The sequence below is a fragment of the Rhinoraja longicauda genome, chromosome 2, assembly GCF_053455715.1.
Source record: "Rhinoraja longicauda isolate Sanriku21f chromosome 2, sRhiLon1.1, whole genome shotgun sequence".
In the NCBI taxonomy this organism is placed as follows: domain Eukaryota; kingdom Metazoa; phylum Chordata; class Chondrichthyes; order Rajiformes; family Arhynchobatidae; genus Rhinoraja; species Rhinoraja longicauda.
This window is the reverse complement of record NC_135954.1, coordinates 19,688,957-19,714,474: the sequence shown is the minus strand read 5'-3', so window position 1 is coordinate 19,714,474 and position 25,518 is coordinate 19,688,957. Positions and strand designations below refer to the sequence as shown.

The following is a 25,518-nucleotide window of genomic DNA, read 5'->3' as shown; positions in this document are numbered from 1 at the left end:
AAGGAAATGCCTATTGTGAGCATTGACCTCTCCACCGTCAAAGGGATCTACAGGAGTAGATAATATCAAAGACCCATACCACCCAGGCCATGCTCTCATCTCACTCTCATCTCACTACTATCGAAACGTATAAGATTATTAAGGGGTTGGACACGTTAGAGGCAGGAAACAAGTTCCCGATGTCGGGGGAGTCCAGAACCAGGGGCCACAGTTTAAGAATAAGGGGTAGGCCATTTAGAACGGAGATGAGGAAAAACCTTTTCAGTCAGAGAGTTGTGAATCTGTGGAATTCTCTGCCTCAGAAGGCAGTGGAGGCCAATTCTCTGAATGCATTCAAGAGAGAGCTAGATAGAGCTCTTAAGGATAGCGGAGTCAGGGGGTATGGGGAGAAGGCAGGAACGGGGTACTGATTGAGAATGATCAGCCATGATCACATTGAATGGCGGTGCTGGCTCAAAGGGCCGAATGGCCTCCCCCTGCACCTATTGTCTATTGTCTACCATTGGGAAGAAGGTACATGAGCCCGAAAACTGTTCCTTCTGTTTTAATTACAGCTTTTTCCCCCATCTACCATCAGGCTCTTGATCCACCCTATATAACCCCTCACCAAAACCCTACCTCAGCACTGAACTACTATGGACTTTGCACTCTGAAGTATTTTGGCTTGCACTATCATGGTCTGGTTTACCTGGAATAACTGATCATTTGTTGCAGAGCTATTAGTTGTGTTGTTATGTTTAATGTGCCTGTAAAGCTGCAGCAAAGCAAGAATTTTGTCATTCCAGTCCCAGTGGACATATGACAATTCAACACTCTTGAAAGGACTGTAAATTATTCACAATGCACTTGATGCCTATATTTAATTTGTATTTTTTTGCAGGTCTATTGCAAATAATCAAAAGACACAACGTTATAGCTGAAAATTCTCAGGCTTCTCTGTGTCGATATTATTGTTGGCTGATTTTTTTTTTGTTGGTATTAAACACCTCAATTTCCAAAGGTCCAACCAATGTGATATGAAAGCACAATGTTGGTACTGCACAGCGGCTCAGGGGGTATGACCGCACCTGGAGTACTGTGTGCAGTTTTGGTCTCCTAACCTGAGGAAAGACGTTCTTGCCTTAGAGGGAGTACAGAGAAGGTTCACCAGATTAATCCCTGGGATGGCGGGACTTACATATGAGGAAAGACTAGATAGACTGGGCTTGTACTCGCTGGAATTTAGAAGACTGAGGGGGGATCTTATAGAAACATATAAAATTCTTAAGGGGTTGGAGAGGCTAGATGCGGGAAGATTGTTCCCGATGTTGGGGGAGTCCAGAACCAGGGGTCACAGCTTAAGGATAAGGGGGAAGTCTTTTAGGACCGAGATGAGAAAACATTTCTTCACACAGAGAGTGGTGAGTCTGTGGAATTCTCTGCCACAGAAGGTAGTTGAGGCCAGTTCATTGGCTATATTTAAGAGGGAGTTAGATGTGGCCCTTTTTGCTAAAGGGATCAGGGGGTATGGAGAGAAGGCAGGTACAGGCTACTGAGCTGAATGATCAGCCATGATCATATTGAATGGCGGTGCGTACAGGCTCGAAGGGCCGAATGGCCTACTCCTGCACCTATTTTCTATGTTTCTATGTATCTGCAGACCATTGACCCAAGTCATTAACTTTGTTTCTCACCCCACAAATGCTGCTTGATCCACTGAGCATTTGCAGCAACTTCTCTGCTTTTGTTGCTAGACTTCAAACACCTGCAGTTTTTGCTTTTCTGTCCACACGGAATTGTGTCCTTTTGTGCACAATTAAATAAAACATCAAATGACAAAAATGAGGAGTCTCGTGGCTTACGTGCTATTGAATGGATTTGGCTGGATAATGAGACTTCATGACGACACAAAATAATTCACCCTCTAAATTGGTGATCATTTAATACATTTTAGTTCAGGCTTTTTTTTTTGCAATGACAATAGAATCTAACAGCTGTTCTCCCAAGTTGTCCTTTAATTGGTTTTGCAGTCTGTCAGTACTACTTACGGCACAAACACATTTATTGTTCTATTGTTTTGCCATAGACAGCCACAGGTACAGAAAAGGGAGGGTGAATAAAAAGCTAATCATGCAGTCATTATTCTACGAGCACAGGCTTAAAAGGGGACTTGTGCAACTAAAAAGTAAAGCAATAATTCTGCAGGGTAGTGGGATCCAGAAAAGGGGAATACAAAACACTGATCACATTTTCCATGTCAGGTCATCCGAGAGGGGAGGAAGCTTGAGTTAACTTCTTTGGAAGCAGCTGCTGAATGATGTAGTGTACGCAAGTGTGCGATGTAGAAACATAGAAAATAGGTGGAGGTGTAGGCCATTCGGCCCTTCGAACCAGCACCGCCATTCAATATGATCATGGCAGATCATGTAAAATCAGTACCCCGTTCCCGTTTTTCCCCATATCCCTTGATCGCTTTAGCCCGAAGAGCTAAACCTAACTCTCTCTTGAAAACATGTATTTTTATGATTTATGCGTACGTGCAGTGTACAAAGTGAGATGAATACTCAATGTGTTCCAGCAGCTCTCCATGGTCCTCAATATTGTCTACACTGCCCACAGCTACAACAACAGTGTTTTGTGTGCACATGTGTACACACAGACCAAGAAACCATATCTCTGATGAGAATGAGACCACTGCATCCTGCTGTGTAGGACAATAAACTAATCTGAATACCTGAATACCCAGTTCTTAATTTCCCTCTCAATGGATATAACAATATTCCTGATACAGCATGGGAGTGTCCTAGCTAATATATGTTTAGTTTAGTTTAGGAAGTTTATGTAGGACGGAAGTGCAGATGCTGATTTAAACCGAAGATAGACACAAAAAGCTGGAGTAGCTCAGCGGGTCAGACCCAGCATCTCTGGAGAAAAGGAATAGGTGACGTTTCGGGTCTGTCTGAAGAAGGGTCTCGACCCCAAACGTCACCTAAGTCTTAAGAAGGGTCTTGACCCGAAACCTCACCTATTCGTTTTCTCCAGAGATGCTGTCTGACCCACTGAGTCACTCCAGCATTTTGTGTCTATCTTTAGTTTGGTTTAGTTTATTGTCACATGTACCGAGCTACAGTGAAAAGCTTTTGTTGTGTGCTAACTGGTCAGCAGAAAGACAATTCATGATTACAATCGATCTAGTTACAGTTCATAGATACATGATAAGGGAATAACGTTTAGTGGGAGGTAAAGTCAGCAAAGTCCGATCAAGGATAGAAACATAGCAAAATAGGTGCAGGGGTAGACCATTCGGCCCTTCGAGCCAGCACCGCCATTCAATATGATCACGGCTGATCATCCAAAATCAGTACCCCGTTCCTGCTTTTTCCCCATGTCCCTTGATTCCGTTAGCCCTAAGAGGTAAATCTAACTCTCTCTTGAAATAATCCGAGGGTCACCAATGAGGTAGATTGGAGTTCAGCACTGGTCTCTAATTGTGATCGGATTGTTCTGTTGCCTGATAACATCTAGGAAGAACCTGTCCCTGAATCTGGAGGTGTGCGTTTTCAAACTGCTATACCTTTTGCCCGATGGGAGAGGGGAGAAGAGGGAGTGGCCAGGGTGCCGGTGGTGAATCTGTGGAACTCATTGCACCAGATGGGTGTGGAGGACAAGACATTGGGTATTTTTAAAGTTGAGATTGACAGGTTCTTGACTACCAAAGGTGTCAAAGGTTACGAGGAGAAGGCAGGAGAATGGGGTTGAGAGGGAAAGATAGATCAGTGATGATTGAATGGCAGAATAGGCTCGATGGGCCGAATGGCCTAATTCTGCTGCTATGTCATATGGTCTTATGATCTTATTTATTCCCCAATCTCCACCTCCAGAACAAATTATCTAGTTATTATCACTTTGCAATTTTGAGGACTTTACTTGGCACAATTTGGCTGACATTATCTCTTCATTACATCAGTGAATGTGCCTCATTGGCTGTAGTTCTTTGGGACATTCTGTGGTCACAAAAGATGTGACAAAAATTCAGCTTATTTTCCTCAATTGCCACCTGGTACAGTTCAGGCAGTTATCAGGTAATCGAACCGTTCTATTACGAACTGGAGAGCAGTCCTGAGTTACTATCTATCTCATTGGACTGTATCTTGCACTAAACGTTATTCCCTTTATCATGTATCTGTAGATGGCTCGATTGTAATCATGTGGAGTCTTTCTACTGACTGCATAGCACACATCAAAAGTTTTTCATTGCATCTCGGTACACGTGACAATAAACTAAACTAAACTAAATAAATGTTTTTACAACTGGCTTACAGGTATGCAAAGTTGATTTAACTAAAAGAAGGGCCTTTTCCTGCATGTGCTATAATTTTATTTTCACAGGATTAATGTGAAACTTACATTGGAAGCGACTGTTTATAAAGTTGTAAGTCGTAGATTCATAGAGTCATACATCACGGAAAAAAATCCCTTTGGCCCAGCTTGCCCAAGCCAACCAAGCTGCCTCAACTACACTAGTTCTACCCGCCCCGCATATCCCTCTAAACATTCCCTGTCCATGTACCTGTCCTGCCACCGTTTAAGAATAAGGGGTAGGCCATTTAGAACAGAGATGAGGAAAAACGTTTTCAGTCAGAGAGTTGTGAATCTGTGGAATTCTCTGCCTCTGAGGGCAGTGGAGGCCAATTCTCTGAATACATTCAAGAGAGAGCTAGATAGAGCTCTTAAGGATAGCGGAGTCAGGGGGTATGGGGAGAAGGCAGGAACGGGGTACTGATTGAGAATGATCAGCCATGATCACATTGAATGGCGGTGCTGGCTCGAAGGGCCGAATGGCCTACTCCTGCACCTATTGTCTATTATTCTTTTAAATGTTGATATGGTATCTGCCTTAACTACCTCCTCTGGTAGCTCATTCCATATACCCACCAGCATCTGTGTGTGAAAAAGTTGTCCCACAGGCTCCATTGAAATCTTTCCCCTTTCACCTTAAACCTATGTCCACCTGCATAAGATTCCAAACTGATGTAAGATTCGAACTACTTGGAAAGTTTCCAGCAGAAAAGCATCTAATTTTCCCAAAAATCTGCACATGCTAGAAACTGAAAATAAAAACATATTGAAGATTGTCAGCAGGCCAGGCAGCATCTGTGGAGAGTGAAAGTGGTAACATTTCAGATTGATAACTTTAATCTGAGGAAAGGCCACTGATCCGAAATAATGTTTTTCTCTCTCCAACTGAGTATCTGCAGTGATCTCTGCTTTTCTCACATCTCCCTGACCTTGATGCAAATGTAACAGTCGTTTTTATTCTCTGCTGGGGGATCTGGGATCCAACTTCTGAGGGCACCACTATTTATCAATGCCAGTGCAGACCACTGGACTACAGCTGTTCCCACCTGCTGGTCTGCTCTGGTCACTGCAGGGAAGACCAGCTGAAGAAGGCTTACAACAACAGGAGCACGAAGAGTTGTTCCTGTCAGTAAATCCAGAGAGGGAGTTTCTCAGAGAAGGACAACGTAAGACTCACTATCAATAGACTACGTAGAAAGTAAGAGCTACCTGATCATAGCATTGTGATGACAACAGTGGTGGCATGGTGGCGCAGCGGGAGAGTTGCTGCCTTATGCTTGCAGTCTTTACGTTCTCCTCGTGACCACGTGGGTTTTCTCCGAGATCTTCAATTTCAATAGACAATAGGTGCAGGAGTAGGCCATTTGGCCCTTTGAGCCAGCACCACCATTCAATGTGATCATGGCTGATCATTCTCAATCAGTACCCCGTTCCTGCCTTCTCCCCATACCCGCTGACTCCGCTATCCTTAAGATCTCTATCTAGCTCTCTCTTGAATGCATTCAGAGAATTGGCCTCCACTGCCTTCTGAGGCAGAGAATTCCACAGATTTACAACTCTCTGACTGAAAATGTTTTTCCTCATCTCCGTTCTAAATGGCCTACCCCTTATTCTTAAACTGTGGCCTCTTGTTCTGGACTCCCCCAACATTGGGAACATGTTTCCTGCCTCTAACGTGTCCAACCCCTCAATAATCTATAAGAAAATAACTGCAGATGCTGGTACAAATCGATTTATTCACAAAATGCTGGAGTAACTCAGCAGGTCAGGCAGCATCTCGGGAGAGAAGGAATGGGTGACGTTTCGGGTCGAGACACTTCTTCAGACTGATGAAGGGTCTCGACCCGAAACGTCACCCATTCCTTCTCTCCCGAGATGCTGCCTGACCTGCTGAGTTGCTCCAGCATTTTGTGAATAAATCCCTTAATAGTCTTATATGTTTCGATAAGATCCCCTCTCATCCATCGAAATTCCAGTGTAATTTTCTCCCATATTCCAACGACGTACAGGTTTGTAGGTTAATTGGTGTGGTATAAGTGTAAATTGTCCCTAGTGTGCGTAGGATAGTGTTAGTGTGCGGGGACCACTGGTCGGTGCGGACTCAGTGGGCCCAAGTCTCTGCAGTATCTCTAAACTAAAGTAACAGTCTGAAAATTATAACCCAGAATTGTTGGATTTCTCTAATCCTGATCCATTGCTCCTCCCATCGAATTCTTGTATTACGAAACTAGCAAAGTGGTCCGTAATGCTTTGCGACAAGCATACCACTCTTTAAAGGCGATTCGCTGTTTTGGTGATTAACGTCAACAAACCTATGTTTTGCACCCAATTGGCCCTCATTGCAACCCCAACCAAAGTATTACGAGCAAAACACAAAATGCTCAACAAGTCAGGCAGCATCTGTAGAGGAAATGGATAAGCAACGTTTTGGGTTATAGTCGGGGGGGGGGGGGGGGGGGGGGGGGGAGGGGGGGGGAGTGGGGGGGGAAGAACGCTGGAAAACAGGTGGAGGTTAGACAAAGCCTGGCGACTGATAGGTGGAACATGGTGGAAGGACAGGAGTAGGGTTGCCAACTTTCTCACTCCCAAATAAGGGACAAATGGTGAAGTCACCGCTCTGCACCCCACGTGCCCTCGCCCAGCCAGCGGCCACGTGTTCCCGCTCCACCAATGGCGGCCGGGCTGGGAGGCGAGTTGCTATGCAGCCTCCGTTAGGTGGCGCCCGGGCCTCCGGGCCTGCACTGTCCGGGCCTACAGTGTCCGGGCCTACGGTGTCCGGGCCTACGGTGTCCGGGCCTGCACAGTCCGGGCCTACAGTGTCCGAGCCTACACTGTCCGGGCCTACAGTGTCCGGGCCTACAGTGTCCGGGCCTACAATGTCCGGGCCTACAGTGTCCGAGCCTACAGTGTCCGAGCCTGCAGTGTCCTAGCCTGCAGTGTCCGAGCCTCCAGTGACTGGGCCTACAACGCCCCCCGGGCCTAATAAGGGACAAGGGCCGTCCTGCAAGGGACAAATCAATTTATCGCAATATACAGGATGTCCCGGCAGGAGATCAGTAGGAATTGTAATGTCCTCTGTAAGACTCTGTTGTGGCTAGCACAATGAATATACGCCCGACAACACTGGCATTTACATCACATATACATCACAGGAATCACAGAGGGGGAGCAGTGAGTGAGAGAGTCTTACAGAACTCCTGTCTGGGAGAGGAGGAGAATTTCTTCAAAGTGGTCATACTTTGAGGAGATTTAGCAGTGTAGTCAGTAAAATGGAATATTATGAGCTGCTTACATTCAGCAGGAAGCAGCCTCACTAGCATTTCCATTTTTTATCTTGGGCGCAGAGACCCAATTATCCTAAAGGCAAGACTTGAATAATTTGCTGCCATCTTGCTTTCTGACAGATACTGACAGTTTTCTCTCAGAGCACTCAATCTCGTATTGAGTATTGAATTTGCAGGTCTCTTTTTGAAGAAAACACAATAGCTTCTGGGGGCACATATTATACTGTTTACATTCAGCTCAATTCTTCTCAAGTTTGCATGACGGGATGTAGTGACAGTAGATAGCTCTAACAGGCCACACTAATGGCCAATGTAAACATGAACAGTCTAAATATTTGACATTCCTGCAATCGGGCAATAGAGGCTTCCTCCCTTGTCAGCAACTAGGTAAATAAAGGACAAAAATATTATATTACTTTTCCTCCACTCCTTGAAAACACTGTTCACTTCTCAGGGACGTAGCAATGATAAAACATCTTTCCGAAATAAGCTGGATCTGGTGCTTATTGAGGGAGTTAGTGTGGGCGGCACAGTGATGCAGCGCCAGAGACCCAGGTTCGAACCTGACTACAGGTGCTTGTCTGTATGGAGTTTGTACGTTCTCCCTGTAACCTGCGTGGGTTTTCTCCGACATAGAAACATAGAAAATAGGTGCAGGAGGAGGTCATTCGGCCCTTCGAGCCAGCACTGCCATTCATTGTGATCATATCATATCATATCATATCATATATATACAGCCGGAAACAGGCCTTTTCGGCCCACCAAGTCCGTGCCGCCCAGCGATCCCCGTACATTAACACTATCCTACACCCACTAGGGACAATATTTACATTTACCCAGCCAATTAACCTACATACCTGTACGTCTTTGGAGTGTGGGAGGAAACCGAAGATCTCGGAGAAAACCCACGCAGGTCACGGGGAGAACGTACAAACTCCTTACAGTGCAGCACCCGTAGTCAGGATCGAACCTGAGTCTCCGGCGCTGCATTCGCTGTAAAGCAGCAACTCTACCGCTGCGCTATCATGGCAGATCGTCCCCAATCAATAACCCGTGCCTGCCTTCTCCCCATATCCCTTGATTCCACTAGCCCCTAGAGCTCTATCTAACTCTCTCTTAAATCCATCCAGTGATTTGGCTTCCACTGCCCTCTGTGGCAGAGAATTCCACAAATTCACAACTCTCTGGGTGAAAAAGTTTTTTCTCACCTCAATTTTAAATGGCCTCCCCTTTATTCTAAGGCTGTGGCCCCTAGTTCTGGACTCACCCAACATTGGAAACATTTTTCCTGCATCTAGCTTGTCCAGTCCTTTTATAATTTTATATGTTTCTATAAGATCCCCTCTCATCCTTCTAAACTCCAGTGAATACAAGCCTGGTCTTTTCAATCTTTCTTCATATGTCAGTCCCGCCATCCCAGGGATCAATCTCGTGAACCTACGCTGCACTGCCTTAATTACAAGGATGTCCTACCTCAAATTAGGAGACCAAAACTGTACACAATACTCCAGATGTGGTCTTACCAGGACCCTATACAACTGCAGAAGAACCTCTTTACTCCTATACTGAAATCCTCTTGTTATGAAGGCCAACATTCCATTAGCTTTCTTCACTGCCTGCTGTACCTGGATGCCAACTTTCAGTGACTGGTGTACAAGGACACCCAGATCTCCCTGCACCTCCCCCTTACCTAACCTAACTCCATTGAGATAATAATCTGCCTCCTTGTTTCTGTCGCCAAAGTGGATAACCTCACATTTATCTATATTATACTGCATCTGCCACGCATCTGCCCACTCACTCAATCTGTCCAGGTCACCCTGCAACCTCCTAACATCCTCTTCACGGTTTACACTGCCACCCAGCTTTGTGTCATCCGCAAACTTGCTAGTGTTGCTTCTAATTACCTCTTCCAAATCATTAATATATATGGTAAACAATTGCGGCCCCAACATCGAGCCTTGCAGCACTCCACTCGCCACTGCCTGCCATTCTGAAAAGGACCCGTTTACTCCTACTCTTTGCTTCCTGTCTGCCAACCAATTTTCGATCCATGTCAACACCTTACCCCCAATACCATGTGCTCTAATTTTAGTCACCAATCTCCCTTATCAGAGGCTTTCTAAAAGTCTAGATACACTTCATCCACTGGCTCCCCTTCATCCATTTTACTTGTCACGTCCTCAAAAAATTCCAGAAGATTAGTCAAGCATGATTTCCCTTTCATAAATCCATGCTGACTTGGACATTCTTTTACTGCTATCCAAATGCACCGTTATTACCTCTTTAATAATTGACTCCAGCATCTTTCCCACCACCGAAGTCAGGCTAACTGGTCTGTAATTCCCCGTTTTCTCTCTCGCTCCTTTCTTGAAAAGTGGGATAACATTAGCTATCCTCCAATCCACAGGAACTGATCCTGAATCTATTGAACCTTGGAAAATGATCACCAATGCATCCACTATTTCTAGAGCCACCTCCCTGAGGACCCTGGGATGCAGACCATCAGGCCCTGGGGATTTATCTTCCTTCAGTCCCATTAGTCTACCCAATACTATTTCTCACCTAATGAAAATTTCTTTCAGTTCCTCTACCCCCCTAGATCCTCTGACCTCCAGTACATCTGGGAGATTGTTTGTGTCTTCCTTAGTGAAGACAGATCCGAAGGACCTGTTCAACTCTTCTGCCATTTCCTTGTTACCCATAATAATTTCACCCGTGTCTGCCTTCAATTTGACCCACATTTGACTTTGCTACTCTTTTTCTCTTAACGTATCTAAAGAAGCTTTTACTGTCCTTCTTTATATTCTTGGCCAGCTTCCCCTCGTACTTCATCTTTTCAGCCCGTATTGCCCGTTTTGTTACCTTCTGTTGTCCTATGAAAGTTTCCCAATCCTCTGGCTTCCGGCTACTCTTTGCTGTGTTATACATCTTTTATTTTAATTTTATTCCATCCCTAACTTCCCTTGTCAGCCACGGTTGCCTCCTACTCCCCTTAGAATCTTTCTTTCTTTTTGGAAAGAAGTGATCCTGCGTCTTCCGGAGATCTTCGGTTTGTTCCCACCCTCCAAAGATGTAAGGTTTGTAGGATAATTAGCTTGGTGTAAATGTAAAATTATGCCTAGTGTGTGTGGGACAGTGCTAATGTGCTGGTTGGTGCAGACCCAGTGGGCCAAAGGGGCTGTTTCCTCACTGTATCTCTAAACTAATGTACAGTAGTCTCGCTGATGCTAAATTCATACTTTAAGGCTTGATAACTTGGTTTTAATGCTCTTGTTATCCTTCTGCTGCCTAATCTGCCAAGCGTTTCCAATATTTTCTGTCTCTGCTTCACATTTTCAGCATCAGTACACTTTTTCGACCGTCATTGTGGGTAACCATAATAATTTCCCTGTCAGATCACAACATTCTAGAATCACAACTATTTTCTTCTGGCTGTACAACATTCTCATACTGTAGGTGTGGTATCTACACCAGATGAGCACCTGATGAAACCATTTGTTCCTATGTATTTTGTTAGGACAACCAAGTCATATTATTCGAAGGAGTGCCAGGTGTTCAACAACAATAAAGTATCATTGCCATTGTTTTCTATATACTTGTGAGATTTAATGTCAGCCTCCCCTGGCAAGACTCAGCATGTTGCTGGGAGGCAGAGTCTACAACTCCCACTTTCTCTGTCACTACGCCCACAATTTTCCCCAAGTTCAGGATATAGTTGACAAGAGACAATAGACATTAGACAATATGCGCAGGAGTAGGCCATTCGGCCCTTCGAGCCAGCACCACCATTCAATGTGATCATGGCTGATCATTCTCAATCTGTACCCCGTTCCTGCCTTCTCCCCATACCCCCCGACTCCGCTATCCTTAAGAGCTCTATCTAGCTCTCTCTTGAATGCATTCAGAGAATTGGCCTCCACTGCCTTCTGAGGCAGAGAATTCCACAGATTTACAACTCTCTGACTGAAAAAGTTTTTCCTCATCTCCGTTCCAAATGGCCTACCTCTTATTCTTAAACTGTGGCCCCTGGTTCTGGACTCCCCCAACATTGGGAACATGTTTCCTGCCTCTAACGTGTCCAACCCCTTAATAATCTTATATGTTTCAATAAGATCCCCTCTCATCCTTCTAAATTCCAGTGTATACAAGCCTAGTCGCTCCAGTATTTCAACATATGACAGTCTTGCCATTCCGGGAATTAATCTAGTAAACCTACGCTGCACGCCCCCAATAGCAAGAATATCCTTCCTCAAATTTGGAGACCAAAACTGCACATAGTACTCCAAGTGCGGTCTCACTAGGGCCCTGTACAACTGCAGAAGGACTTCTTTGCTCCTATACTCAACTCCTTTTGTTATGAAGGCCAACATTCATTGGCTTTCTTCACTGCCTGCTATACCTGCATGCCTCATTTCAGTGACGGATGCACCAGGACACCCACATCTCGTTGTACGCCCCCTTTTCCTAATTTGACACCATTCAGATAATAATCTGCCTTCCTATTCTTACCACCAAAGTGGATAACCTCACACTTATCCACATTAAACTGCATTTGCCATGCATCTGCCCACTCACACAACCTGCCCAATTCACCCTGCAACCTCATAGCATCTTCCTCACAGTTCACACTACCACCCAGCTTTGTATCATCTGCAAACTTGTTAATGGTACTTTTAATCCCTTCATTCAAGTCATTGATGTATATTATAAATAGCTGCGGTCCCAGCAATGAGCCTTGCGGTACCCCGCTAGTCACTGCCTGCCATTCTGAAAGGGACCCATTTATCCCCACTCTTTGCTTTCTGTCTGCCAACCAATTTTATATCCATGTCAGTAACCTACCCCCAATACCATGTGCTCTAATTTTACCCACTAATCTCCTATGTGGGACCTTGTCGAAGGCTTTCTGAAAGTCGAGGTACACTACATCCACCGGCTCTCCCCTGTCCATTTTCCTAGTTACATCCTCAAAAAGTTCCAGAAGATTAGTCAAGCATGATTTTCCCTATGTAAATCCATGCTGACTCGGAACAATCCTGTTACTGCTATCCAAATGCTCCGCAATTTTGACTTTTATAATTGACTCCAGCATCTTTCCCACCACTGATGTCAGACTAACTGGTCTATAATTTCCCGTTTGCTCTCCCCCTCCTTTCTTAAAATGTGGGATAACATTAGCTACCCTCCAATCCACAGGAATTGATCCTGAATCTACAGAACATTGGAAAATGCTCATCTATGCGTCCACAATTTCTAGAGCCACCTCCTTAAGTACTCTGGGATGCAGACCATAAGGCCCTGGGGATTTATCAGCCTTCAGTCCCATCAGTCTACCCCTTGTCAAGTTAGGAAAAGGGGACGTACAACGTGATCTGGGTGTCCTAGTGCATCAGTCACTGACAGGAAGCATGCAGGTACAGCAGGCAGTGAAGAAAGCCAATGGAATGTTGGCCTTCATAACAAGAGGAGTTGAGTATAGGAGCAAAGAGGTCCTTCTGCAGTTGTACAGGGCCCTAGTGAGACCGCACCTGGAGTACTGTGTGCAGTTTTGGTCTCCAAATTTGAGGAAGGATATTCTTGCTATTGAGGGCGTGCAGCGTAGGTTTACTAGGTTAATTCCCGGAATGGCGGGACTGTCATATGTTGAAAGACTGGAGCGACTAGGCTTGTATACAGTGGAATTTAGAAGGATGAGAGGGGATCTTATTGAAACGTATAAGATTATTAAGGGGTTGGACACGTTAGAGGCAGGAAACATGTTCCCAATGTTGGGGGAGTCCAGAACCAGGGGCCACAGTTTAAGAATAAGGGGTAAGCCATTTAGAACAGAGATGAGGAAAAACTTTTTCAGTCAGAGTTGTGAATCTGTGGAATTCTCTGCCTCAGAGGGCAGTGGAGGCCAATTCTCTGAATACATTCAAGAGAGAGCTAGATAGAGCTCTTAAGGATAGCGGAGTCAGGGGGTATGGGGAGAAAGCAGGAACGGGGTACTGATTGAGAATGATCAGCCATGATCACATTGAATGGCGGTGCTGGCTCGAAGGGCCGAATGGCCTACTCCTGCACCTATTGTCTATTGTCTATTGTCTAACACCATTTCCTGTCTAATGTGGATTTCCTTCAGTTCCTCCGTCACCCTGGGATCTCTGGCCACTAGAATATCTGGGAGATTGTTTGTATCTTCCTTAGTGAAGACAGATCCAAAGTACCGGTTCAACTCGTCTGACATACCTTCCAGCCACTGCTGCTCCCCAAACCCGAGACTCTGTTCACTAGATGTGACGCCATTTCTTTCTCACTACCCGATATTCTGTAACCCACACCCCAATCCTCCAGTCCATTTCATGGAACAGCTGGTGCAAAGAGAACTTTTAAAAATTGGGACATATAAGTCATGATACCTTGGACTATATATGAATTACCGAAGAAGAGGTATTGGCGGTTTTAACGTACTTTAAGGTGGATACATTCCCCGGAAATGACAAAGTGCGTCCTCAGAACTTGTGGGAAGCCAGGGATGAAAGGAGAGTTCAGTGTTTTGATGACCTGTTGTGAAAAGTGCTTCTTAGCCTCACCCTGCATCATCTGAGTTTTAATCATGAACTCAGTCTGGTCTAGATTCAACAATAATGCAATAAAGACCACACCTTCTGTACTTGGTGCAATCATAAAGGTAATGAAGGAAGGGATGATTAAGATTATTCGGTTGATCTGGGAACAGACTGCCAGTTTGCATTCCGAATCACAATTAGTACATTTTTTTTTTTTTTTTCTGAAGTAAACCATGGCACAACCAAATATTCTTGGGGAATATTCCACCGGTGATCCCTTCAGCAGATTCCACTTAAGGTCGTAAGGCCGTAAGTGATAGGTGTAGAATTAGCCCATCAAGTCTACTCTGCCAATCAATCATGGCTGATCTATCTCTCCCTCCTAATCCCATTCTCCTGCCTTCTCCCCATAACTTCTGACACTTGTCCCAATCAAAAATCTATCTAGTTCAGCCTTACAAATATCCACTGACTTGGCCTCTGCAGCCTTCAGTGGCAAAGAATTCCACAGATTCACACCCTCTGACTAAATAAATTTCTCCTCATCGCCTTCCTAAAAGAACGTCCTTTAATTCTGAGTCTACGACCCCCAGTCATAGACTCTCCCACTCGTGGAAACATCCTCTCCACATCCTCTCTATCCAAGACTTTCACTATTCTGTACAATTCAATGATCCCCCCCTCATTCTTCTAAATTCCAGCAAGTACAGGCCCAAGGAAAGTGCCTGGGCAGGGGATGGTTTCCCCTGAAACCGCAGGAGATGCAACACCTGTCCCTTTAGCCCCCAGCCCCCCTTGACTCTATCCAAGGACCCAAACAGTCTTTCCAGGTGAGACAGAGGTTCACCTGCACCTCCTCCAACCTCATCTATTGTATCCGCTGTTCCAGACATCAACTTCTCTACATCGGCGAGACCAAACGCAGGCTCCCCCTCCCACTCCCGGTCTGACCTTTCTGTCATGGGCCTCCTCCAGTGTCATAGTGAGGCCCACTGGAAATTGGAGGAACAGCACCTCATATTTTGCCTGGGCAGCTTACAGCCCAGTGGTATGAACATTGACTTCTCTAACTTTAGATAGTTCCTCTGCCCCTCTCTTCACCCCCTCCCCATTCCTAGTTCTCACACTGTCTTCCTGTCTCCACCTATATCCTTTCTTTGTCCCGCCCCCCTGACATCCGTCTGAAGAAGGGTCTCAACCCAATACGTCACCCATTCCTTCTCTCCTAGATGCTGCCTGACCTGCTGAGTTACTCCAGCATTCTGTGATGCCTCTGGTTCCTTATTTCCCTGGAAAGGGCATTCACCTTATTTATTCCCCTCATGAATTTTACACTTCTATACGGTCATTCCTCGGCTTCCTGCACTCCAAGGAATAAAGTCGTTGCTGCCCAACCTCTCCCAATAGCTCAGGAATTCAAGCCCTGGTAACATCCTCATAAATCTTCTCAGCACTCTTTCTAGCTTAATGACACCTTTCCTATTGCAGGGTGACCTAAACTGAACACTAGTACGGCCTCACCAACATCTTGTACAACAGTAACATGATGTCCCATCTTCTACACAAAATTCCCTGACTGGTGAAGGACAGTGTGACGAAAGCTTTCTTCACCACCCTATCAACCTGTGATGCCACTTTCATGGGACTATGTACTTGTCAAGCTCCTATATCCCCCTGTTTCATCACTTGCTTTAACGCGTATAAGTCTATTCCTTTACTCATACAGATTCCCAACTATAACCATATAACCATATAACAATTACAGCACGGAAACAGGCCCGTTCGGCCCTACCAGTCCACGCCGACCACTTTCTCTGACCTAGTCTCATCTACCTGCACTCAGACCATAACCCTCCAATCCCCTCTTATCCATATACCTATCCAATTTACTCTTAAATAATAAAATCGAGCCTGCCTCCACCACTTCCACCGGAAGCTCATTCCATACAGCCACCACCCTCTGAGTAAAGAAGTTACCCCTCATGTTACCCCTAAACTTTTGTCCCTTAATTCTGAAGTTATGTCCCCTTGTTGGAATCTTCCCCACTCTCAAAGGGAAAAGCCTACCCACGTCAACTCTGTCCGTCCCTCTCAAAATTTTAAAAACCTCTATCAAGTCCCCCCTCAACCTTCTACGCTCCAAAGAATAAAGACCCAACCTGTTCAACCTCTCTCTGTAGCTTAAGTGCTGAAACCCAGGCAACATTCTAGTAAATCTCCTCTGTACCCTCTCCATTTTGTCGACATCCTTCCTATAATTTGGCAACCAGAACTGCACACCATACTCCAGATTCGGTCTCACCAATGCCCTGTACAATTTTAACATTACATCCCAACTTCTATATTCGATGCTCTGATTTATAAAGGCAAGCATACCAAACGCCTTCTATTTTGGGATTAGGCTTCCAGGTGCTCCAGTAAAGGCCAACCTCTCAGGTAGATAAATGCCATTCAAAGTCTTCACTAAGTGAGTAGGAAGGAACTGCAGATGCCGGTTTAAACCAAAGATTTAAACCAGAGTCTGAGGAAGCGTCTCGACCTGAAACGTCACCCATTCCTTCTCTCCAGAGATGCCACCTGCCCTGTTGAGTTACTCTTTGCTCCTTGTGTCGATCATCACTAAGTGTTCCAGAACCACTTGAACCATTTTTTCAGGCAATAACCAGAAGATTTGTAGCCCTGCTTCATTCCTTTCAGTGATTGAGACAATGTTTAATTTAGTTTTGTTTATTATTATTGTCACATGTACTGAGATACAATAAAAAGAGTTTTCATACTATAAAGCTGCTTTAACATATTGCATTCAGAGAAACATAGGAACACAGAAATATAGAAACATAAAAAATAGGTGCAGGAGTAGGCCTTTCGGCCCTTCGAGCCAGCACCTCTATACAATATGATCATGGCTGATCATCCAAAATTAGTACCCCGTTCCTGCTTGCTCCCCATATCCCTCGATTCCATTAGCCCTCAGAGATATATCTAACTCTCTTGAAAACATCCAGTGAATCGGCCTCCACTGCCTTCTGTGGCAGAGAATTCCACAGATTCACAACTCTCGGGTGAAAAACTTTTTCCTCATCTCAGTCCTAAATGGCCTACCCCTTATTCTTAAAATGTGACCCCCGGTTCTGGACTCCCCCAACATTGGGGACATTTTTCCTGCATCTAGCCTGTCCAATCCCTTAAGAATTTGACATGTTTTTATAAAATTAATAAATAAATAAACAGATAAATAAATAAATAAATAAATAAATATATAGATATATAGATAAATAGATAAATAAATGGATGGATAAACAAACAGATAAACACAGGCAAGTAAATAAATAAATAAATAAATAGACAGATAAATAAACACATAGATATGTAAATAGATAAATAAATGGATAAATAAATAAATAGATAAATGAGTAGATAGATAGATAGATAGATAGATAGATAGATAGATAGATAGATAGATAGATAGATAGATAGATAGATAGATAGATAGATAGATAGATAAATGGATAAATAACTAGATAAATGAATGAGTAGATAAATAAATAAAAAGATAAATAAATAGGAAATAAATGCTGTAAAGATAAATAAACAGATGAATAAATAAACGAATAAATTAATTAATAAATAAACAGATAAATAAAAAAATAAATAATAAAATAAATAGACAGATAAATAGATAAATAAGTAAATAAATAAATAGATAAATAAATAGATAGATAGATAAATAGATAAATAGATAAATAAAAAAAATTAAAAATGGATAAATAACTAGATAAATGAACGAGTAGATAAATAAATAAAAAGATAAATAAATAGGAAATAAATGCTGTAAAGATAATTTCAGCGTTCTGGATGCAAGAGAGCAGGTGGCATGAACAAATCCATTGCCACAGGATGTTGAACAATTAAGCCACAACGTCTTCTGAACGTGACCCTTTGCACATCCACTGGAATCTGTGATTTTTTTTTTCTTCCTTTGCCTTAAGTCAGAAGCAATGATGCTATTCCCAAACTTTTCCACAAGAGATATGAAAAAAACGCACATCTCTTTCATAAACAATTTCCTTTTAATCTCACACACAGATAAATCAAACGTTATTACTTATCAGTCTTAAAACCTGCTACCTGGTTAGATGGTTGGGTCCAAGTCCAATGTATATTAACTGACTACCTGGTAAACTGGTAATATCCTTCCCCTTAATGAGGATATCCAGATTACAATTACAATTTTTTTTTTAATGTATTTTATATATTGCTCTTAATTAAGTCATTTTCAAAGGAACTATTTCCCTCCCATCCACTGTTCACTTAGATCCCAGTGACAACATTGAGTTGAAAGCTTTTAAATTGATGCTGTTGTTTATGTATGTGTAGGGTGCCTTTCAGAACTCATTTGTGTGAACTGACTGTGATACATTGTTATGTTCTGCCATTCATATTCAGTGGAGAGTTATTGCCTTCAATAAGGCTGTTTAGTTTCTAGCTTTGCATCTGTCTATTTGCTTGTGGGAGCAGCAACACAAAGGAACCCACAGACACCGCAAATCTGAATGCAAATTGAACGAGTGCTACATTTAAAACACCTTCCCAAACAGCAAATTGAGAGAAACTTCAGTATGGTTCAGCCAAAGAATGCAGAACAATGCTGCAGCATTCCTGTGTTGAAAATTTGGTCAGCGGGGAAGACAAACTTCAAAGAGATCATTTACATCAAATCGAGCCTGCTACAGTTTGTGGCACCAATTGAACCTTATCCAAACATATTGGGTTCAACACAGTAAACACGATGTGTAAAACACATCTGAGAAAGAGGACATGGAAGTCAGTGGGTGAATATTTTGCCATGTACAAACATTGATTACTAACTCTTAGCCATACACCGAAGGTCATTGTGTCTATGTAAACAGATAATTCTTGCTGGGGAAAAGTTTATAATTTGTCCTGCGTTTGCCATTCTGCCACACATGACAACAACCTGAACTAAATGAGCCAAGACCTGCATCAAGAATAACACATAGCATTTTGCTCCCTCAGATCTCACACACCTGTCCAATACAGAAAAGCACACGCAGTGCTGGAATAACACAACGGGTCAGGCAGCATCTCTGGAGAGAAGGAATGGGTGATGTTTCGGGTCAGACTGAAGTAACTCAATGGGTCAAGCAGCATCTCTGGAGCACATGGATAGGTGACGTTTCAGGTCAGACTGATTGTAGGGAATTGTAGTCTGAAGAAGGGTCTCTACCCGAAACGGCACGCATTCCTTCTCTCCAGAGATGCTGCCTGTGCCGCTGAGTTACTCCAGCATTTGTGTTCTTTCTGATTGTAGGGAAAGTATGAAGAAGGGTGACAGCACAAAGAGTCATCTATCCATGTTCTCCACAGATGCTGCCGAACCCATTGAGTTTCTCCAGCACTTTGTGTCTTTTCTTGTAAACCAGCATCCACAGTTCCATGTATCTCGTCTCCACGGATCTTATCCTAGCAGCTTCCAGTCGCCAGAAGCAAACATTTAACTGTAACTAAAAATACTTAAACATGCACAAACAGATAGCTGGTGCAGGAAGGAACTGCAGGCGCTGTTTTAAACTGAAAATATACACAAAAAGCTGGAGTAACTCAGGGGGTCAGGCAACATCTCTGGAGAAAAGGAATAGGTGACGTTTCGGGTTGAGACCTTTCTTTAGAGATACAACGCGTAAACAGGCCCTTCGGCCCACCCAGTGCACAACAACCAGCGATCCCCACACATTAATATCCTACACTAGCGACAATTTACACTTATACCAAGCCAATTAACCTACAAACCTGTATGTCTTTGGAGTGACGGAGGAAACCGAAGATCTTGGAGAAAACCCACGCCGCCATGGTGAGAACATACAAACTCCACACAGACAGCACCTGTAGTCGGGATCGAACCCGGGTCTCTGGCGCTGCAAGCGCTGTAAATCAGCAATGCTACCGTTGCACCACTGTGCCGACCTAAACCGAAATCTCTAAAGAGAAATCCCAAAATAAAACCATTAAAAAATGTAAACTAAATGAAAAGGCGTAACCTTCATTACTGTCTAGGTCAGAACACCGATGCACTATACAGAAAGGGCCAGAGCAGACTTTATCTGCTAAGGAGACAGGTCCTTTGGAGTGCAGGCGGCACTCTACAACACTGGACCTTCTACAACACCGTGGTTGCATTGGCCATTTTCTATGGAGTGGTCTGCTGGAGCAGCAGCATCTCAGCGGCAGAAGGGAAGAGACTCGACAAGCTGGTCAGGAAGGCCAGCTCTGGCCTGGGTTGCCCCCTCGAATCAGTGCAGGTGGTGGGAGAGAGAGGAGGATGATGGCAAAGCTAACATCGCTGCTGGACAACGACTCCCACCCTATGCAGGACACTGTCACTGCACTGAGTAGCTCCTTCAGTGACAGACTCCTTCACCCCAAGTGCGTGAAGGAGAGATATAGGAGGTCCTTCCTTCCCGCTGCTGTGAGACTGCACAACCAGCACTGCTCCCAGCAAACGAGTCAACAATAACACACAGAAAACTGATGACAATTTATGTATCTTATATTTATAATGAACTAGAACAAGTGTGCCCGTTCAAAGCGGGCCCGTTGGGCCCGTCCCCACACCCCCCATTCTCTCCTCCCCCAGCCCCACTCTTACTCTCCAAGTGTGCCCGTTGGGCCCGTCCTCCTGATCTGTGTATGTCAAGTGACCACTATAACCTTCTTTTTTTTTTTTTCCTAATCAGATGTGCAGCACTTTGGTCAACATGGGTTGTTTTTAAATGTGCTATACACATAATTGACTTGACTTGACTTGACTTGACTTGCAATAACAAAACAATCAGTGCTTTTCTGGAAACTTTTCGAAACAATGTAGCCGTCACAAGCTGAAAACTAAATCCTTTTCTGGAAACTTTTCGAAACAATGTAGCCGTCACAAGCCACAAGCTGAAAACTAAATCTGCACCGCAGCGCCCCCCTGAAAAAGGGGGGGGCAGCGCTTTAAAACCTCTGTAACTTAAAAAACACGCGACCAAATTAAATGAAAATTACACGGCCGAGCGAGCGCGAGATTGGCGATTGAGGCGGTGCGAAAACCGTTGCGCTATGGTCCGCCGTTTTGCTGCAATCGCTGTTACGAATATATCAGGCCAAACCACAAAAAAAAATATACACAAGATCTGAGTTTTAGTATTATATAGATAGATAGATAGATAGATAGATAGATAGATAGATAGATAGATAGATAGATAGATAGATAGATAGATAGATAGATAGATAGATAGATAGATAGATAGATAGATAGATAGATAGATAGATAGATGATCTCTTGCTCTCCACTTTGCTGCTGTAACGCTGTAAATTTCCCCGGTGTGGGACGAATAAAGGAATATATTATTATTATTATTATTAACTTATTGTATCAACAATCTAATTTATTATAAAACATGAAATAGCGATGAGGTACAGATTAATTCATAGTTTAATTGAGATTACAGAGATCTCTGCATCTGGATTAAGGGAGTTGACCAATCTCCCCTTTATATTGTTTCAAACCTGAGGAACTAAGTTCCTAGGTAATGGAGTAGAGGGACAAAATTGCTCCCCTCGTTCCTGTATAATACCTGTGCAATACTATGCCTTTGCTAGGAAGGAAGGAATGGCCCGAGGACATGAAGCTTATCTCCTAGTACATGCATTTGTCTGTACATCTATCAACAGCCGGAAAGGTTCATATCATATCTGTGCAATAGGCGGCAATCACTGAACACGAGGTTCAATGGATCCAAACAGCTTTCTTATGTCCCAGCATTTAATAAAACTTGATGAATGCCCCCACTTCCCTTCCTATGTGTCAAATCTGTGCATTCCCTATTGGGCCTATAGGAGACTAGTGAACAAAAGTTCTTCCTGTGCCCATGTACATTGTACATCACAGGCTGCAGGAAGAAAAAATAATCTCTAAGGATACATTTGCAACAGTCCTGGGAATGGACAGTTTTGCCATTTGTCATTTGCCATTACAAGTTCATCATAATGAGCATTCTCTGTAATCACTTGAGGTGTCGGGTAATGGGGTTGAGAGGGAAAGATAGATCAGCCACGATTGAATGGCGGAGTAGACTTAATGGGCCGAAAGCCTAATTCTTCTCTTATAATTTATGAACTGATAAGATTTGACCTTATGCAGTATATATGTAACAAATCAAATAACCCCCCCCCCCCTCCAATTCATGTGTAACATCTATGTGGATGTTCAAGTCTAGATGTACAAGTCAATAGACAATAGACAATAGATCATAGACAATAGACAATAGACAATAGATCATAGACAATAGACAATAGACAATAGATAATAGACATAGACAATAGACAATGGACAATGGACAATAGATTATAGACAGTAGACAGTAGACAGTAGACAATAGACAATAGACAATAGATAATAGACAATAGACATAGACAATAGATAATAGACAATGGACAATAGACAATAGATCATAGACAATAGACAATAGACACTGGACAATAGGTCATAGACAATAGACAATAGACAATAGTCTAGTGTTGACTATTTTAGTTCTGTGGTGGACTGGAACATATATGAAAAGCTATTCTACCAGAGCGATGAAATAGTTGCCATAACCTGAAAACGTGACTTTTCCATAGCATACAAGAGGCTTTTAGATAAGTACATGGATATCAGAGAATGGAGGGAGATGGAGCACTTGCAGGCAGAGATTAGTCGAATCTGGTTCATGTTGGCACAGACATTGTGAGGCCAGTGGTTCCTGTGCTTTACTGTTCTGTGTTCTATGTACCACTCATGGCCAAGGTACCACCTTCTATCTTCTATCAACTGGGTTTTTCCATAGATCTGTCTCCTTGTAAAATCCACCTTTACCCATCCAACACATGGTCACTTATCTCTTTTGAATCCCAAGCCAGTAAATGTGTGATCTTAAAACTCTCACCTTCATGTTCAAATCCTGGCATAGCCTTGTCCCGCCTGTCTCTGTAAACTCCTATGGCCCCCTTCCAATGCTTCAAAAACTGTCTCTACTGTACATTTGGACCTCCTTCGCCCAGAATTAGCAGATTTACCTTCAACTACGTAGATCCCTAGTACCATACTAGACCAAGTGGACCCGTTGGGCCCAAATCTCTCCTGCATTATTGCAGCAGCCTCTCCTCCCCCACCTCCCCTCCCCTCCTCCCTCTCCCCCTTCCCTCCCCCCTTCCCCCCTTCCCCCTTCCCCTCCCCCCACTCCCTCCACTCCCTCCACCTCCCTCCCTCCATCGGAGATAGTTTTAAACTTTAAAAATGTGAATAACTTAAAAAATATAACACCGATTTCAATGAAACTTCTTCCATTAGCACCAAAGGGGTGACGGTGAGTAAGGTGGGCCTAAAATTGTTGCGCTATCGTGTACCGATTTGGCTGTAGTTCAGGAACAAACAAACAAGAGTTTTTAGTGTATAGATTTGATTGTTTTTTTATGTGTACGCGTGTGTGCGCGCGCGTGTGTGTGCATGTTTTCTTGTTTATTATAATTGTTTACAGTGTACTATGTTTACATATTTTGTTGTGCTGCTGCAAGTAAGAATTTCATTGTTCTATCTGAGACCTACGACAATAAAACTCTCTTGTCCCTTGGAACCCCCCCTATAAAGTGCTATGGATCTCTTTTCACTCTAAAGGAGTTTCTTAAAATCTACCAGGTAGATTTCGCTTTTGCCTTTATGGCTTATTATGTGGCTCGGTCAGTACCAGCTTCAGTTTGATAATTCGCACGTGAAGTACAATAAAGCATTCTACTACTTTAAAATATTACTATACAATTACGTGCTTGTTACAATAACAGCAGGGGGGGGGGGGGTGTCAGCTGTTGATGCTAAAGCTCTGGAACCAGCATTAAACTCCAGCCAGCATCAGAGTGAGTGCACAGATCATAGTTTACAGGATGCATGGAGCAGGTTAACTATCTGGAGAAAAGACAAATCTGCCAGACAACATATTTCTGCCTTTGACATAACTCCCACTTTATTTATGTTAGTTTCTGCGCAAAACATAATTAGTGCCGTACTCTGGCTGATATGTGAACGTTGGTCTGTTTTACTTTAAGTTAATTTGTGCGGAGGAGTTGGGCTTGAGTGCTCCGGGAAGCCTTGCAGTGCAGCTCCCTGGTCACACACAATTCACTGGGGAAAGCCATCTCACTGCCAAATGCAAACACAGCCGTTCCCTCGCTTCACACCGTCCAATTACTCCAGACATTCACAAATTACTACAGCTCTGGCTGCATTTCATTCCAAAGTAACAGAAACAAATCATCAAAACCGAAAAACAACAGTCTTTAAAACGTTTCTCTTTCAAAAAAATTTTTTTTTTGAAAACTTTGAAATAAACCAACATCTTGAAACAAGTTTTCATTCGATCAGCAAGTTGTACAACTGGCCAGTCAATCTACTGACAGGACTGTGATGGGTGTGCAGTTTGTACACTGTGAGCCAGTACAAGTGTGGACCAAACAATACTTAAAAGAGGCAGAGAATTTCTGAGGTCAACAATATTGATCACAAGAATGTAATTTTTAATTTTCTTACTTTTACTAAAGGCTGCCACCACATTATCAATAGCAACACTGGGCATTGTCAGAGGGCAATAAATACTTTGCAAAATTAACAAACTTTACTCACTTTATCTCCTGCAGTTGAGATTGCCAATAAGAATAGCAGACTCTTGCAGTTTTACTTTCAGGTTTGCTTTTGCTTGCCTTTTGTCTTGTACTATTATTTCACCTACCTTTATGCTCAAATGGTTATCACTTCTAGTCTTTGACGCTGTCGATCTGTGAGTCATGTTAAACAGGTTCAGCACCTAATGCCAAACAACATAAAATCCACAGCATGCTCTTCGCCAGTGTCCTTCTCAGTTCCATTTGCAGAAAATCCCCTGTCATTTCCCTGGCGTCCCTCTCTTTAAAAAAAACAAAGTTTTCCCACACACCAGAACATAAACACTCCCCACTTTGAAGAGAACAACAACTAATCCTCCAGGGCTGCTGTTGAACTGTGCTGAGATGAAACTATGAGACTGGGAGTTTGTTAAACCAACCCCAGCACTCCTGGGCTCTCTCATTATGCATATTGATGTAACTTCCTCCCCTTATTCTCAAAAATGTTAAGCACTCAATGTAACCTTGCCCAGCAGGAAACAAGTCTCCTCCTTGTCACACAATAGGAATCGTAGTCTACGTAGCCAGACAAGTGGAGATGCTTGCAGGGAAACTTGGCTGCATTCCACGTTACTCAGTATTTAAAATAAACA

General features: G+C 43.4%; 1 protein-coding gene across 2 annotated transcripts in view; it reads right to left on the bottom strand.

The window, feature by feature from the left end:
• plekhg4b (pleckstrin homology domain containing, family G (with RhoGef domain) member 4B) overlaps positions 1-25,312 on the bottom strand; it is a 212,263-nt gene extending 186,951 nt beyond the window's left edge. For both annotated transcript variants that reach the window (XM_078415786.1, XM_078415793.1), the window contains exon 1: positions 24,994-25,312. In XM_078415786.1, the coding sequence (XP_078271912.1) occupies positions 24,994-25,050 (57 nt within the window). In that variant the 5' untranslated portion in view covers positions 25,051-25,312. The remainder of the gene's footprint in view (positions 1-24,993) is intronic.
• Positions 25,313-25,518: the final 206 nt, after the last annotated feature.